The following is a 12,414-nucleotide window of genomic DNA, read 5'->3' as shown; positions in this document are numbered from 1 at the left end:
CGTCCTTGACCATCAACAAATATTGAAATGATTTACTCGACGAGTCGATGGATTTGAGATTATTTTTAATGAATATGTCTAAAAAACGGATAACATATATTAGAACCATAAGCAAACATAATTATTTATTAAAAACTCAACTCGGTTCATCGTCCAGTTCGAACAACAAAAAGTTTGTTAAGAAACTTGAGTAGAGTTTTATTAGTATTTTAATTCGATTTTAAACTCGAACTCGAGTCGGTTAGAGATAAAATAAATAAATTTTATTATATATATATATGTTATATATATAACATTAATCAAATTAATCATTTACACAATATAATAAATAAAAAATATAAATATAATATAATGGGAAGTGCCGCCTAGTTTAAGAGGTCATACAATATCAATATCTATCTATATTTAACATTAATTAATATCTCTTATTTTTTTATTAAATAAGGGTAAAGTAATAATTTTCTGATCATTTTATACGTTCTTTTAATCATAGTCCTCTTTTGATATATAGAAGTAGGATAATCACAATATTAATCTGCATTATGTTATTTAAAATTCATAATAAAAAACAAAAACGCTTTTTATTTATTCATTAAGATTTTGGTAATAATGTCACAAATGTAGCTGAATGGTTATGATCTTAGAGTAAATTAATTTTTGCATTTAATATGAAGTGATGATTTTTTGTAATTTTTTGTTAAACAAGAGTATAGTGGTAATTTCACAGCAATTTTATTGGTCTTTTTTTGTCTAAAGTTAATATACATAAATAGATAATAATGAGGAACAAAAATAGGGATTATTATTCGAGTTTTAGTTCAAAAATAGAGTCTTCATTTCCTAAAAATTAATTTTTTTTTAATAACATCACTTGTATACTGCTCGAGATACTCTAAGACAGGTTTAACATTATCCTAACCAACGTTTTATAAATATATTAAAAATATTGTCAAAGTGATTCATGATATTTTAATAATAATAATAATAATATTAATTTATTATTTCTAAAATATAATTAATTAATATTTTTAATCTCATCCAATTAACCTCTTGGAGGTTGAGTTGAGCAAATGTAAGAACACCTTTATATAATGTTTTGTAATACAGTAACAATTTTAGATAGTCCAAGATTTTGATCTCGAACTCCGCAAAGGAAAGAAGAGCTTATATATCAAGCCTCTTATATAAAATTTCACATGATCATTATAACCGATCCATATACCCAACTAGCATGCAAGATGCTTTTAATATCTTGGTAGCATTGCAGAGGATTGCAAGCAACTATTATCAGGTTTTAGAGATCAACCAGTGACGTTAAAGTTTATTAAACAGTCTGCCAACAAAGTAGCTTATCATCTAGCTAGACATAGTTTTTCAGTCGCTGATCATAGTTGGCGAATAGATAATGCTCATTCAGAATTATTACATGTATTGTTTAACGATTTGAAAGCCTAATAAAATCTTCTGTTTTTTTGGTGGCAAAAAGAAAAGTACTCAGTAAGCCGCTCCAAGTAGTTTTAACTTTGTTCCTAGTTTCCTTATATCATACCTAAAGAGAATGACGCATCTAATCTTCTTGATTACAATCACAAATCACACCTAAAGATAATGACATATCTAATCTTCTTGGATCTCTTATAAATATACCATCTATTACTTCACTAGTATTCTCTCTACCTGGTTTCAATACCATGCAATCTTGTATTGCAATACTTTACTTAGTTGCACTCTCTTTTGTTTGCTTCTCGACTCTCACCCTCTCCCTTCCCCTCTCCACAAAATCAAGATGGATTGTGGATGATCTCACCGGAAAGAGGGTGAAGCTGGCCGGCCTCAACTGGGCCGGCCATGTGGGCCCCATGTTGCCGGAAGGCCTTGACAAAAGACCATTAAGTGAAATAGCAAAACACATAGCCTTAACAGGATTTAACAATGTACGCCTCACTTATGCTACGTACATGTACACTCGATACGCCAATCGCACAGTACTTGATTCTTTTCGAGATCTAGGCCTTGAAGCTGCCATTAGAGGAATTCGGAGAAACAATCCACAAATTTTGGAGCTAACACTGACTGAAGCTCACAAGGCTGTGGTTGATGAACTCGCGATCAACGGGGTCACTGTTCTGCTGGATTGTCAAGTTAGTGAACCTATCTGGTGCTGCGGAAATGATGATGGAAATGGCTTTTGGGGTGACAAGAATCTTCAGCCTCAAGAATGGCTTCGTGCTCTGAGGATTGTTGCTGCATTCTACAAGTACACTCCAACGGTATGTTCATGCAAGTTTGTAGGATTGTTTCTAAATTTTAGGGGGTTAATGCCTTTTTAACTCTCAATGTTTGAGTGTGTGTACCGATACGGTCGCAATGTTTTAACTCGGCCGATATAATCCTACAAGTAACGATATGTTCTCATTAGCCCTTATACAGGGATGAAGACAAAAAACAGTATATAAGGAGGGTAAACTTGACAATTACTATTGAAGATAAAGTTTGCTCGTATGTTTTAACACTTAAGAATACATTAGATGTTCTTTTTAATCCCTAAAAGATACATTAAAAAACATTAGATCTTCCTTATAAGTCTCAATGTTTAATGCCCGTTTAACCCTCATGAGTGTAAAATGTCGTGATTGTCCATGTGTTATATACCATTTTTTGGTACGAGGGCTAACTGGAACAAATCAGATACTTGGAGGGTTGAATCGGCCGAGTTAAATCATTGACGCTGTATGGGTACACACCCCAAACATGGAGGTTTAAAAGGGCATTTATCCAATTTTACGAATATAATCCATCAAGATCTTGATTTGATTCGCGTCTCAAAGATACAGAACTGATACATTGCAATTTAGGTAGTTGCTATGAGCTTAAGAAATGAGCTGCGAGGACCACGCCAAAACTCTGAAGATTGGTACAACTACGTGCAGAAGGGTGCCAAAGCAATTCACAAAACAAACCCTCATGTGCTGGTGGTTGTTTCGGGTTTAAGCTATGATCTAGACTTGAGCTTCTTAAAAAAGAGGCCTCTAAGACTAAACCTTGACAACAAGATTGTTTACGAGGCACATAGATATGCATTTAGCAACAGAGAGCGCGATAGATGGCTGCACCAGCCATTGAACCATGTTTGTGACAGTATTACACGAGACATGAACAGAAGATCTACGTTTCTGGTTGAGGGTTCAGAGCCGGCTCCATTATTTGTCACTGAGTTTGGTATAAACATGGAGGGTACTAATCCAGCAGACAACAACTTCTTTAGTTGTTTTCTGGTGTATTTGGCAGAGCATGATCTGGATTGGAACTTGTGGGGGGTGCAAGGAAGCTATTATATTAGACTGGGAAGAGAAGATGATGACGAGCAATACGCGGTCTTTGATCACAATATGACAAGGGTTAGGAATCCTCAATTTCAGAGGAGGTTGGCCTCTATACAAGGCAAGATCCAAGGTATCGCCGGTACATTATTTTCAGATTTTTTTTTGACAATTCTGTGCTTCTGCGGATTTTTATCTTTTGTGAAACAAATATTGTCAGAATCTGTAAATTTTGTTGCTCGTGTTTTTGTTTTCTTCTATTGCAGATCCCCACTCAGAAGTCCCAACGCACGATGTATTGTATCATCCAAAGAGCGGTGCATGCATTGGGGTGAACGAGAAATTTGAACTTCAGCCAAGTGGCTGCCACAGCTTTGGAAGATACTGGCGATACGATAAGGACAAACATGTGATCCGGTTACTGGGAACTGAATTTTGTCTCTCATCCACAGGAGAGGGGAGACCAGTGGTCCTTACAAAGGACTGTGCTAATATGAAAAGTATGTGGAAGTCAGTCTCCAACTATCAGTTGGCTAATTACAGAGACAATATGTGCCTTCACTATGATTCGGACTATTCAGAGAAGATATTGACCAGGAAGTGCATTTGTCCTGATGACGATGATCCTGGCTGTGTAGAGAATCCCTCAAGTCAGTGGTTTAAGCTTATCACATCAAACGCAAAGTAGAGAAGTGGTTTGGAATGTGCCATCAATCTCTGGGTCTTTTTCTCCTTGTCGCAGAAAGTTTGCTATGACAGCTTAATTACTCATGTTATAATGAATCAAATGTTATGTTTCTGTCGCGTATTCCATTTGACACTGATGCATTCTAGTACTCTTTTCTTTGAGTGTATGGTTTAGGCAAAGGTGTCACAATATTCAAAATGTCAACAAGTGAGCTCAATGCCAGTACGCTTGTGTCCATGTAATCTGTATCTTGTGCAAGATTAATTGACTTAACTGCAAAGATTAAAGAGTTGCTGTCAAATAAACATAGGCCCTGTTTGGGAATTAGCAGTTACCGGTTAGCTGTTAGCGGATTAAATTAATTGTTTTGACTAGCTGATTGGAGTAGATGTTTTGATTAGCGGATTGAATTAGTAGTTTCTCGTAAAACTGTTTGATAAATAACTGATTGATTAGCTTTTTCCGACACAAACCAAAACTCTAACCCAAGAAACTCCTCAAAGTAGCTTTTTCAAAATTTGTTTTTTGGATCTAAACCTCTATTTCAATTCACGAACTACCAAACACTAATATTAGCGGATTTTAGTAGTCAAACCTCTAAAACAACTCAAACCTCTAATTTTGCCCAAAACCTCTAACTTCCAAACATGGCCATAGTAAAATTTTTGAAGGAGAAACAATATTCTATAAGCTCCAATCTCTTATACAATGATCACACTAACACTTTTTACCAAGTACTAAATCTACAAGTCAACATCAGATTTGCACTTCAGATCTTGAAGTGTCTGATTCGCTATCAGAAATGTCAAACTGCAATTTACTTTCACCGCTACTTTCTTCTTAACTATATTTATGATATTCACCTTCCCTTTGAGGCTGGTGCTCGTCTGCAACGGCAGTGATCCATTCATCAAGTCGCTAACCAATCCATCAACACTCGCAATATTTGACAGCATAAAATCCGCTGTCACATTCATGTGCATTGTTCTCCTAGCCTTGGCATTACCCGCAGGAATGTGAGCATCAGCCACTTGTACTTTCTTATAATACATCTCCGTCGTTCCGTTCTTGAACTTGTAGGATGCTACATTTGGATTCTTTACTGAAACATCAACTACAACTGTCAAATTTGCAGAATCTCCAAGATTAAGAGGGTTGACACCTTGAAGTCCTGCGATTGACAGACTTGTGAAACTTACTTTCGGTTTCTTAACCTTGAACACCGTTAAAAAGAGTATCAACAATACAATTCCTGTGATGAATATGAGCGTGGAGGTAAAAGCACAGCAGAGCCAGCATCTCCTTTGAAGACTCTGTTTCCTGGAGGATGATCGTGGCGTGGCAACTTCGTTGGGGATCACAATTCGGTGAGATTCTGCGGATCGTGAATAATCTTGCTCTTCCTCTGGCATGGCGAAGGAAATTGTTTTGCAGCACTGAAAATTGTGAAGCCCTTTTTATACGTGCATGGACGCAAGCCGGGGAGCTTTGGCTAATTTTGGAACAGAGGCGTGGAAATTTCCACAAGACTTGGCTAAAGACTAGACACTGTGTAAAGTATATTTGTGTATAACTCTGTTGATACAGTCTTTGCTCTCAGTTTTAAGGATTATAATTCTAATATTGTTACTTGACATTATAATCTTATTTATCTCATTGCAAGAAATCATAATAAGATATATTTGGTCCTTAGACTCATGTTTATAATTAGATAATGGAAAGTAGTCTGATTAGATGAGTTATAATCATTACAAAAAATCAAACAAGACAAAGAAGTGGGATGAAGGGAGTAAAAATCAAATAAAACATATACCTACGGTATACAATAATGACCATGTCTGGAAGTTAGAGGTTTGGGTCTTTAAAGTGTTTTAGAGGTTTAACCATTTCAATCCACTGATGTTTGTTTTCAATAGTTAGCGGATTGAAATAGAAGTTAAAGCTCAAAAAGCTAATTTTCAAAAAGCTATTTTGAGGAGTTTTTAGGATTAGAGGTTTGTTATGTGTCATAAAAAGCTAATCAAACAGCTATTTACCACACAGTTTTACAAGAAACCGTTAATTCAATTTGCTAATCAAAACATCTAATTCTCCGGCAAAAAAAAAAAAACATCTAATTCAATCCATGTCAACCGCTAATTGCCAAATAGGTCGATGTCACTGCTGGTGGAGTATAATTTACCGACTTGTGAAGCATATGCCCAATGCACCATCGAGACAAACTGGTTAAATGAGACTGAAAGGATCACATAAATATCCATTGCAGGTAGAATATTCTACACTAGGCAAAGGTGTTCCCCTGTGTGTTCATGGTCATTCGCCACATAATGTTACAAATGTAAAACCAATATTCTCTATACCCTGAGAAGAGAAAATCCTTTCCACTATTTCTGTCCTAGCTTTAGCACATTATATACAACGAAAGCTACTCATCAAATAACCCAACAGGAGATTACATCATGTGAATACAACATTTGCACAGGCCAAAGGTTTCTTTTTTACCTGTTCCTAGCCAATCAATTCATCTTTCCGCTCTCCCTATTCCACCCAATCTGCATCAACTTCCGTTGTTTTGGCTGACTACTACTGGCTGCTTCCATTGTTCTTGCAACTGGTGGTAACATAAATGGTTTCTTTACAACATTATAAGGCTTGGTTTCTGAAACAGAACCCCGAAGAGATTTGTTGGGAGATGATCTATTTGACCGGGGCATAGACCAACTAGGAAGTTGTCCTCTTGGGGTTATATTATTGTGCAGAGTTTCAGCACTTCTTTCCTTCACAGACGGCCTTGGCCTCTTCAGGCCAAACACAACCTCGGGATTGCTAGGAGGACAGTCAAATCTTGATTTTGTTATTGGTGTTGCATATATGTTTTCAGGTTTCTCACTAGGTTTGCAGTCAGGAGCTCTCATGGACTTCTGGGAGGGTCTTTTCAGTGATTTTATCATCCCAAGGTCATTTTTCTTCAAGGGATGAGCAGAAATATCACATAGTAACTGAGCAGCAGCCAATGCTCTAGGAGAAGACAAACCTGAAGAATCTTTCACAAATTCAAAATCAGCAATCACATAAAAAGAAAGCAATAGATAACCAATATCAATAATTAGAAGATAAATGAAATTTGCAACTATAAAAATGCAACTGCGGAAGGCTAAAGATGATGCACAGGCCATGGTAGTAACGAGTTATAACTGCCTAAAGCTGTAACTAAGCATAAGATGAACCCAGAATGTTTATTTACACAAGCTCAACAATGAACCCGGATCCATAGCAAGTCAGTAGACTAATAAATTGACAAAATTGTTTCTCCTCCCTGTGACCTTACAGTTCATTTATCTAGTTTTATAATATTCAGTTATCAATAAATGAAAACTTGATCCAGTAATAATGTAAACAGACTAGAGAGGAGAAAATCATGTGTACAAGATGACATTTCAGAAAGCTTCAGCTTTCAAGGACAAAATTAGATGAAATTAGTATCATGATAAACATTTAAAAAAAAGGCTTTCTAAATAATTAAATATTGCCTGCATATTCAAACAAAAAGTCATGCTTTCGTAGTTTGCAACAATACAGAATGAATATACTGAAACAAGCTTCTTAGAGGAAAGTTACCTCGAGAAGCCTGAGGAGCCACTGTGCACTTAATCAAGCCCTGTCCAGTTAAGCTAACAGATTCAGGCTGATTTTTTTCCTTTACCACAGGCGCCAAGCTTTGATATTCTACAGGCACTATACTGTCATCATATCTGAGTGATTCAAGCTCTGTCAAGAAGCCAGAGGTGGTATCTGGAGAAGGGAAAGTGGTTTCTATTTTTGCCCATCTACTTTGGCAAGTGCTTCTACTTGTCGATAGTTTGACCGGATCTACGTTAGACTTGCAGTGTCCAGAATAAGCATTTGACCAAGAAAATGGTGGCAAACAACCTCGCTGATTTACAGGTTTGCCTGGCCGGGGATCAGCACTAATTCTTGGGGTAGCTGACTTGGCAGTATCAAGGAGCAAAAACTCTAAATCCCTGGGTGGAGGGAGAGTGAGGCGTTCGAATATTTTTTCCGGCTTGTGCAATGGGAAATCAAGTATATCAGACTGAATCCCAGACTCCTGAAGTTATCAAGTTAGAGCAACACCGTCAGTAGTATTTCAAAATAAAATTATAGAAAGATAGACACTGAAACTTATGATATAATTAATGACGGGGAATATATGGAACACAGCCACTAAAAGATTAGAAGACTAATTATAGCTTGTAAAGCATACACCTATCACTATATGTCGCAACACTATCGCACTGAAACTGAAAAACTAAATACCAACAGAGTTCACACTATTAACACATTATAAAGAGCCCTAAACTTTCTATGTAAAACAAGCATAAGGAGGAGAAATCATTGGTACTCCACAAAACTAGCAATGCAGAGAACTAATATTAAGAAATTATCAACGTTCATAAGATTTTTGGGAGAAATAGAATAACATATAATAATAAATTATGCCAATATTGCTGATTCACGTAAGCACTAAGCAGTATATATAAAGAAAGCTATTATACATTCTTGGAAGATATGCTTAATGATCAGAAAATAAGAGTATATCTTTCACTCGTACTTGTAATTTACAAAAATGTATATAAAAATCACTACCTAGGGCTAGTTTAGAAAATCTCTTCTAGATTACAGTAGTTGTTAACAGACTAAGTCTAGTAGAGTCAAATTTAAATGTTGGGCAAATAAAAATGCGTGAAGAACTGAATATCCTGATATATATAGAATAATCAAATATTTTGTTTAGAGAAAAATGGCCCAAATTACGGAGCGAATACATATGATAGGCACAAATGAGCTTAATAGTCTTTTTAATGTATCAGTAATTTGGCCTTTCCAAACTAACCTTGTGCGCTGGAGATACATCTATTATATCTGTGTCATTAGCTTCCTCTTTTCTGTTTCCTACAAGAGAATCCAATGCCAAATAGCATGGGGAAAGAACTTCTTGATGGTAACTACCATCAACCTCCATAGCCTGTGGTTTTATCTTTCGCGTCTGAAGAATTGACCAGGCATTTTTGACAGACTGCATAATTTTGTCATCTGGATCTTCTGATCTCTCGCCCTTGTCCATTGCAAATTTAGGACACTTATAACTGCCTTCAAGTAGTTCATTTAATGACAGCTCATCGATATTCTTAGTGACATCCTCCATATCTGCTCTCAAGCCATATCCTCCTGTATGAAGGATTATAAACAATTATTAAAGCTCAATTTCACTCTGAAAAAATTAGTGCTAATCCGTAAACTCATCACGAAAATTATCTAAATTAATGATACAATTAAAAACCTATTTGTGGTCTACCCAATCCTTTGAAGAAATGGATGATATAAGTGTTCAATAATCATTCAACTGAAAAATGATTGTTACACATTACAATTCCGCATACGAGGCTTGAGTGCTTGTGAAAATTTCAGCCTTTTGTGCGTCTTCAGTGAAGTTTTATAGATAGACATCTAGTTATCTCTTTCAAAGGTTTGCAGTGAATTAAATTGATAAACAATCTCACAGCTCAATAGCAATAAAAAAAATTCCTTACTTAGCAACTAGCAAAAGTGAAATCAGGGGAAAAAAATTGGGGTCCAAGTCAAATTCATATGCAGCAAAACCTGACCAAAAAAAACTGAGACATTTTTAAATGTAATGATATACATATTACAGCTCACAAAGTTAATTTCGTCAGTACAGAATCACAAATAAATGGGCCGTCCAGTAATAGTTATTGGGTGCAGCAAAGGCCTGGCCCATTGGCTAATAACTAATATACAGATCACAGAAGAGTTCTATTAACCTAAACCAGTCAGTTAAATTCATCAATATAGAGTTCCCAACGCATACAACCCCCCCCCCCCCCCCCATCTCTCTCTCTCGTCCTATCGATCGATGTCAAACTGGTCTCTCTCACTAATCACTATCCCCTCCAAAACGTCAATTTCACTCACTACCTGACCCAATTCTCAATTCGTAATCTTTCAGTTCTGCTCTGGCTTATTTTTATATATGTTCTATTGCAAGTAGACTCCTTTGCTTGGAATTGAAGCACGTATCTGGACTAGTCATGTTCGGTGTGTATATATACATATACGCAGATAAGGTATGTTATTTGTTTACATCTATAAACAGATAAGTGTAATCTGATTGGTAAGTCTATATGCGGGTTGCAGAAATTGGGTCATCACTTCTCCAAAATTTTCAGATCTGTAACTTCATATCTTGAATTCGATCTTTTACATTTCTAAATTGATGTTGATACTAATTAATTTTTGGATTCCAAATTCGTGTCGGGAGTTTTCGGGTAATTTTTTGGTTGGGCATATTTACTTATTCAACTTTTGGGTTTGGGTAGCCCCAATATTGCGAAAATCGTTAGTTGACATGAACCCGATCCTAGTTAAATAACAAAAAAAAAATAATTATACTTCCTGAACTGCCCAAAATACAGGTGCCATACCGAGAATGTTATTCCCTAAAGCAGCAGAACTGAAGCTCGCCAATCCAGTCTTGACAGAGAAAGAATCATATTTACTCTTAGGAGCTTTGCCATTCCTCTTATCATTCCGCTTTCCATTTATGTTAGTCTTCTGCCTAGACGTTTGAGTTTTCTCTACAGCAGATAAACAGAAAAAGAAACATGAGATGCATAAATATAATACCATGTTGTAAGAATAACTGAAACATTGTTTATCAAACCAAAATAGCACCGTAGCATAAAATAGTATGAACTAGTAATGACTAGCAAACCATCCCTAGGAAACTAGATACATCTCCGATGATCCAAAATCCAAACCTTTTTAATGTGATGATAAGTTTTTTTTTATGCAAGATTATTTTTTCAGGTATATAAAAGCGATATATTTATTACCTAAAGTAATGCCCTTGCCATAGAAAAATCCAACTTCCTTAGCTTTACCCTCAACATCATTAGTCTCTGTTTCGTTCATAGAAACTTCCAGTTGTGACAACCGTGATTTTCTTGCCGCTTTCCCAGATGTCCTCCGTTGTTTCTTGGCCTCCAGGTCTTGAAATGTAAGAGGATTACTTGTTCTCGTAAAATTAAGTTCCTTGCTTGCCTTTTCAATTGGGTTCTTACAACCCTCACCATTGACCATCTTATTCCAGGCTGCTTCTAACATATGACCAATGAAAATTATATTAGAAATAAACTAGCCGATAGAAGTTTAAAAGTTTAATGACAAACACTTATATAAAAATACAAAAACTAGTCTATAAAAGTTTAGAAGTCCAATGACATCTCCTGTTCTTGAATGCTAATAAGAAAAGTTGACAGTATAGATACTGTGAAACTAGCAGTAGAAACCATAGATTCGCAATACATACATACAAAAGCAAATATGATCCACAAAGTCTTCATCCTTCAATCTTTTTACGCTCATAGTAGATTTTAAGAAAATTAAAAAGAAGAAACATATACACATATGCAGAGAGGGCCATGCTGTAATGCAAATTAGTCTACAAACACCTGAAATTTACCAGGTACATTACACAAAACTGACTAAACATCTGAAACCAGTCGTCTATTTCCTCTGTTTCAGTTCAGTATTTTTCATTCTGTTAATTCAATTCCAGTTCTCTTGTCTTCTTAATTCTGTTCTTGTACCTTTAATTCCATTTCATCTATTTCTGTATATCCATATCAGTTTATCATCAAGTATGAATTCTCCAAGTTATCCCCCGTTGAACATGATTCTTATATCGAGGGAGCTTCTACTGGTGTTGAGGTCGATGTTAACCAGCAAGCTGGTTACAAAACTAAACATAAACTAAAAATGTTAACATCCAAACATCATTCGTGATCCCCAACACAATTCGACAGACACAAACCACAATTAACATCACGATTCAACACACAAACAAACACAAATTCAATTTTGTCCGACACATATAAACAATTGAGAAGAAATATATAAAACAATTGAGTTGTATGTAGAATAAATAGTTCGTATTCGAAAGCATAAGAAGAAAATAATAATATTATAATACCATTGGGAGTAGAAAATGAGTTAGAAGAATCAATCCGAGAGCTAAAATCAACTGAAACGACGCCGGATCGGTAGTCCTTAACACCAACTCCACCGCAGCTTTCCGATCCCATAAGTGACAGACGAAAAAGAAAGGAAAAAAGTCTCAAAAAATAAAAAGAGAGGCGAATCGAAGCATATTAGAAAGTGAATTAAGGGGAGAGATTTGGGGGAGATTGGGAGAGAGATTGTGCATTTTGCGGCTGGGAGAGAGAGAGAAATATATAGGGCAGGGAAGGGGAATTAGGGGTGAATGAATATAAGCAAGTATTTATACTTTTGGGAGAATACTAATTAGACTCCGGTGGAGAGGTG

At 35.9% G+C, this 12,414-nt stretch overlaps 3 protein-coding genes across 6 annotated transcripts; 1 reads left to right on the top strand and 2 right to left on the bottom strand.

Annotated features, from left to right (window-relative positions):
* Nucleotides 1–1,659: 1,659 nt before the first annotated feature.
* LOC108208291 (glycosyl hydrolase 5 family protein) lies at nt 1,660–4,302 on the top strand. The gene is made up of 3 exons (XM_017378808.2): nt 1,660–2,270; nt 2,856–3,453; nt 3,587–4,302. The coding sequence occupies exons 1-3, from the start codon at nt 1,692–1,694 to the stop codon at nt 4,006–4,008; spliced, it is 1,599 nt and encodes a 532-aa protein (XP_017234297.1). The 5' UTR covers nt 1,660–1,691; the 3' UTR covers nt 4,009–4,302.
* Nucleotides 4,303–4,751: 449 nt separating this feature from the next.
* Nucleotides 4,752–5,420, bottom strand: LOC108207339 (uncharacterized). The gene has a single exon (XM_017377794.1). The coding sequence runs from the start codon at nt 5,418–5,420 to the stop codon at nt 4,752–4,754; it is 669 nt and encodes a 222-aa protein (XP_017233283.1).
* Nucleotides 5,421–6,239: 819 nt separating this feature from the next.
* Nucleotides 6,240–12,414, bottom strand: LOC108210257 (uncharacterized). Of its 4 annotated transcripts, none has more exons than XM_017381561.2 (6): nt 12,062–12,414; nt 10,923–11,183; nt 10,512–10,664; nt 8,903–9,237; nt 7,627–8,116; nt 6,240–7,051 (listed from the first exon to the last, which is right to left on the bottom strand). In XM_017381561.2, the coding sequence occupies exons 1-6, from the start codon at nt 12,171–12,173 to the stop codon at nt 6,525–6,527; spliced, it is 1,878 nt and encodes a 625-aa protein (XP_017237050.1). In that variant the 5' UTR covers nt 12,174–12,414; the 3' UTR covers nt 6,240–6,524. The 4 variants fall into 4 exon arrangements, with proteins under 4 accessions (XP_017237050.1, XP_017237051.1, XP_017237049.1 ...); XM_017381562.2 differs by having other exon boundaries at nt 10,923–11,180; XM_017381560.2 differs by having other exon boundaries at nt 10,923–11,186; nt 12,062–12,413.

This window comes from Daucus carota, chromosome 2, assembly GCF_001625215.2.
Source record: "Daucus carota subsp. sativus chromosome 2, DH1 v3.0, whole genome shotgun sequence".
Classification (NCBI taxonomy): domain Eukaryota; kingdom Viridiplantae; phylum Streptophyta; class Magnoliopsida; order Apiales; family Apiaceae; genus Daucus; species Daucus carota.
The sequence above is the reverse complement of the archived record's forward strand: the minus strand, read 5'-3'. Positions and strand labels throughout refer to the sequence as shown.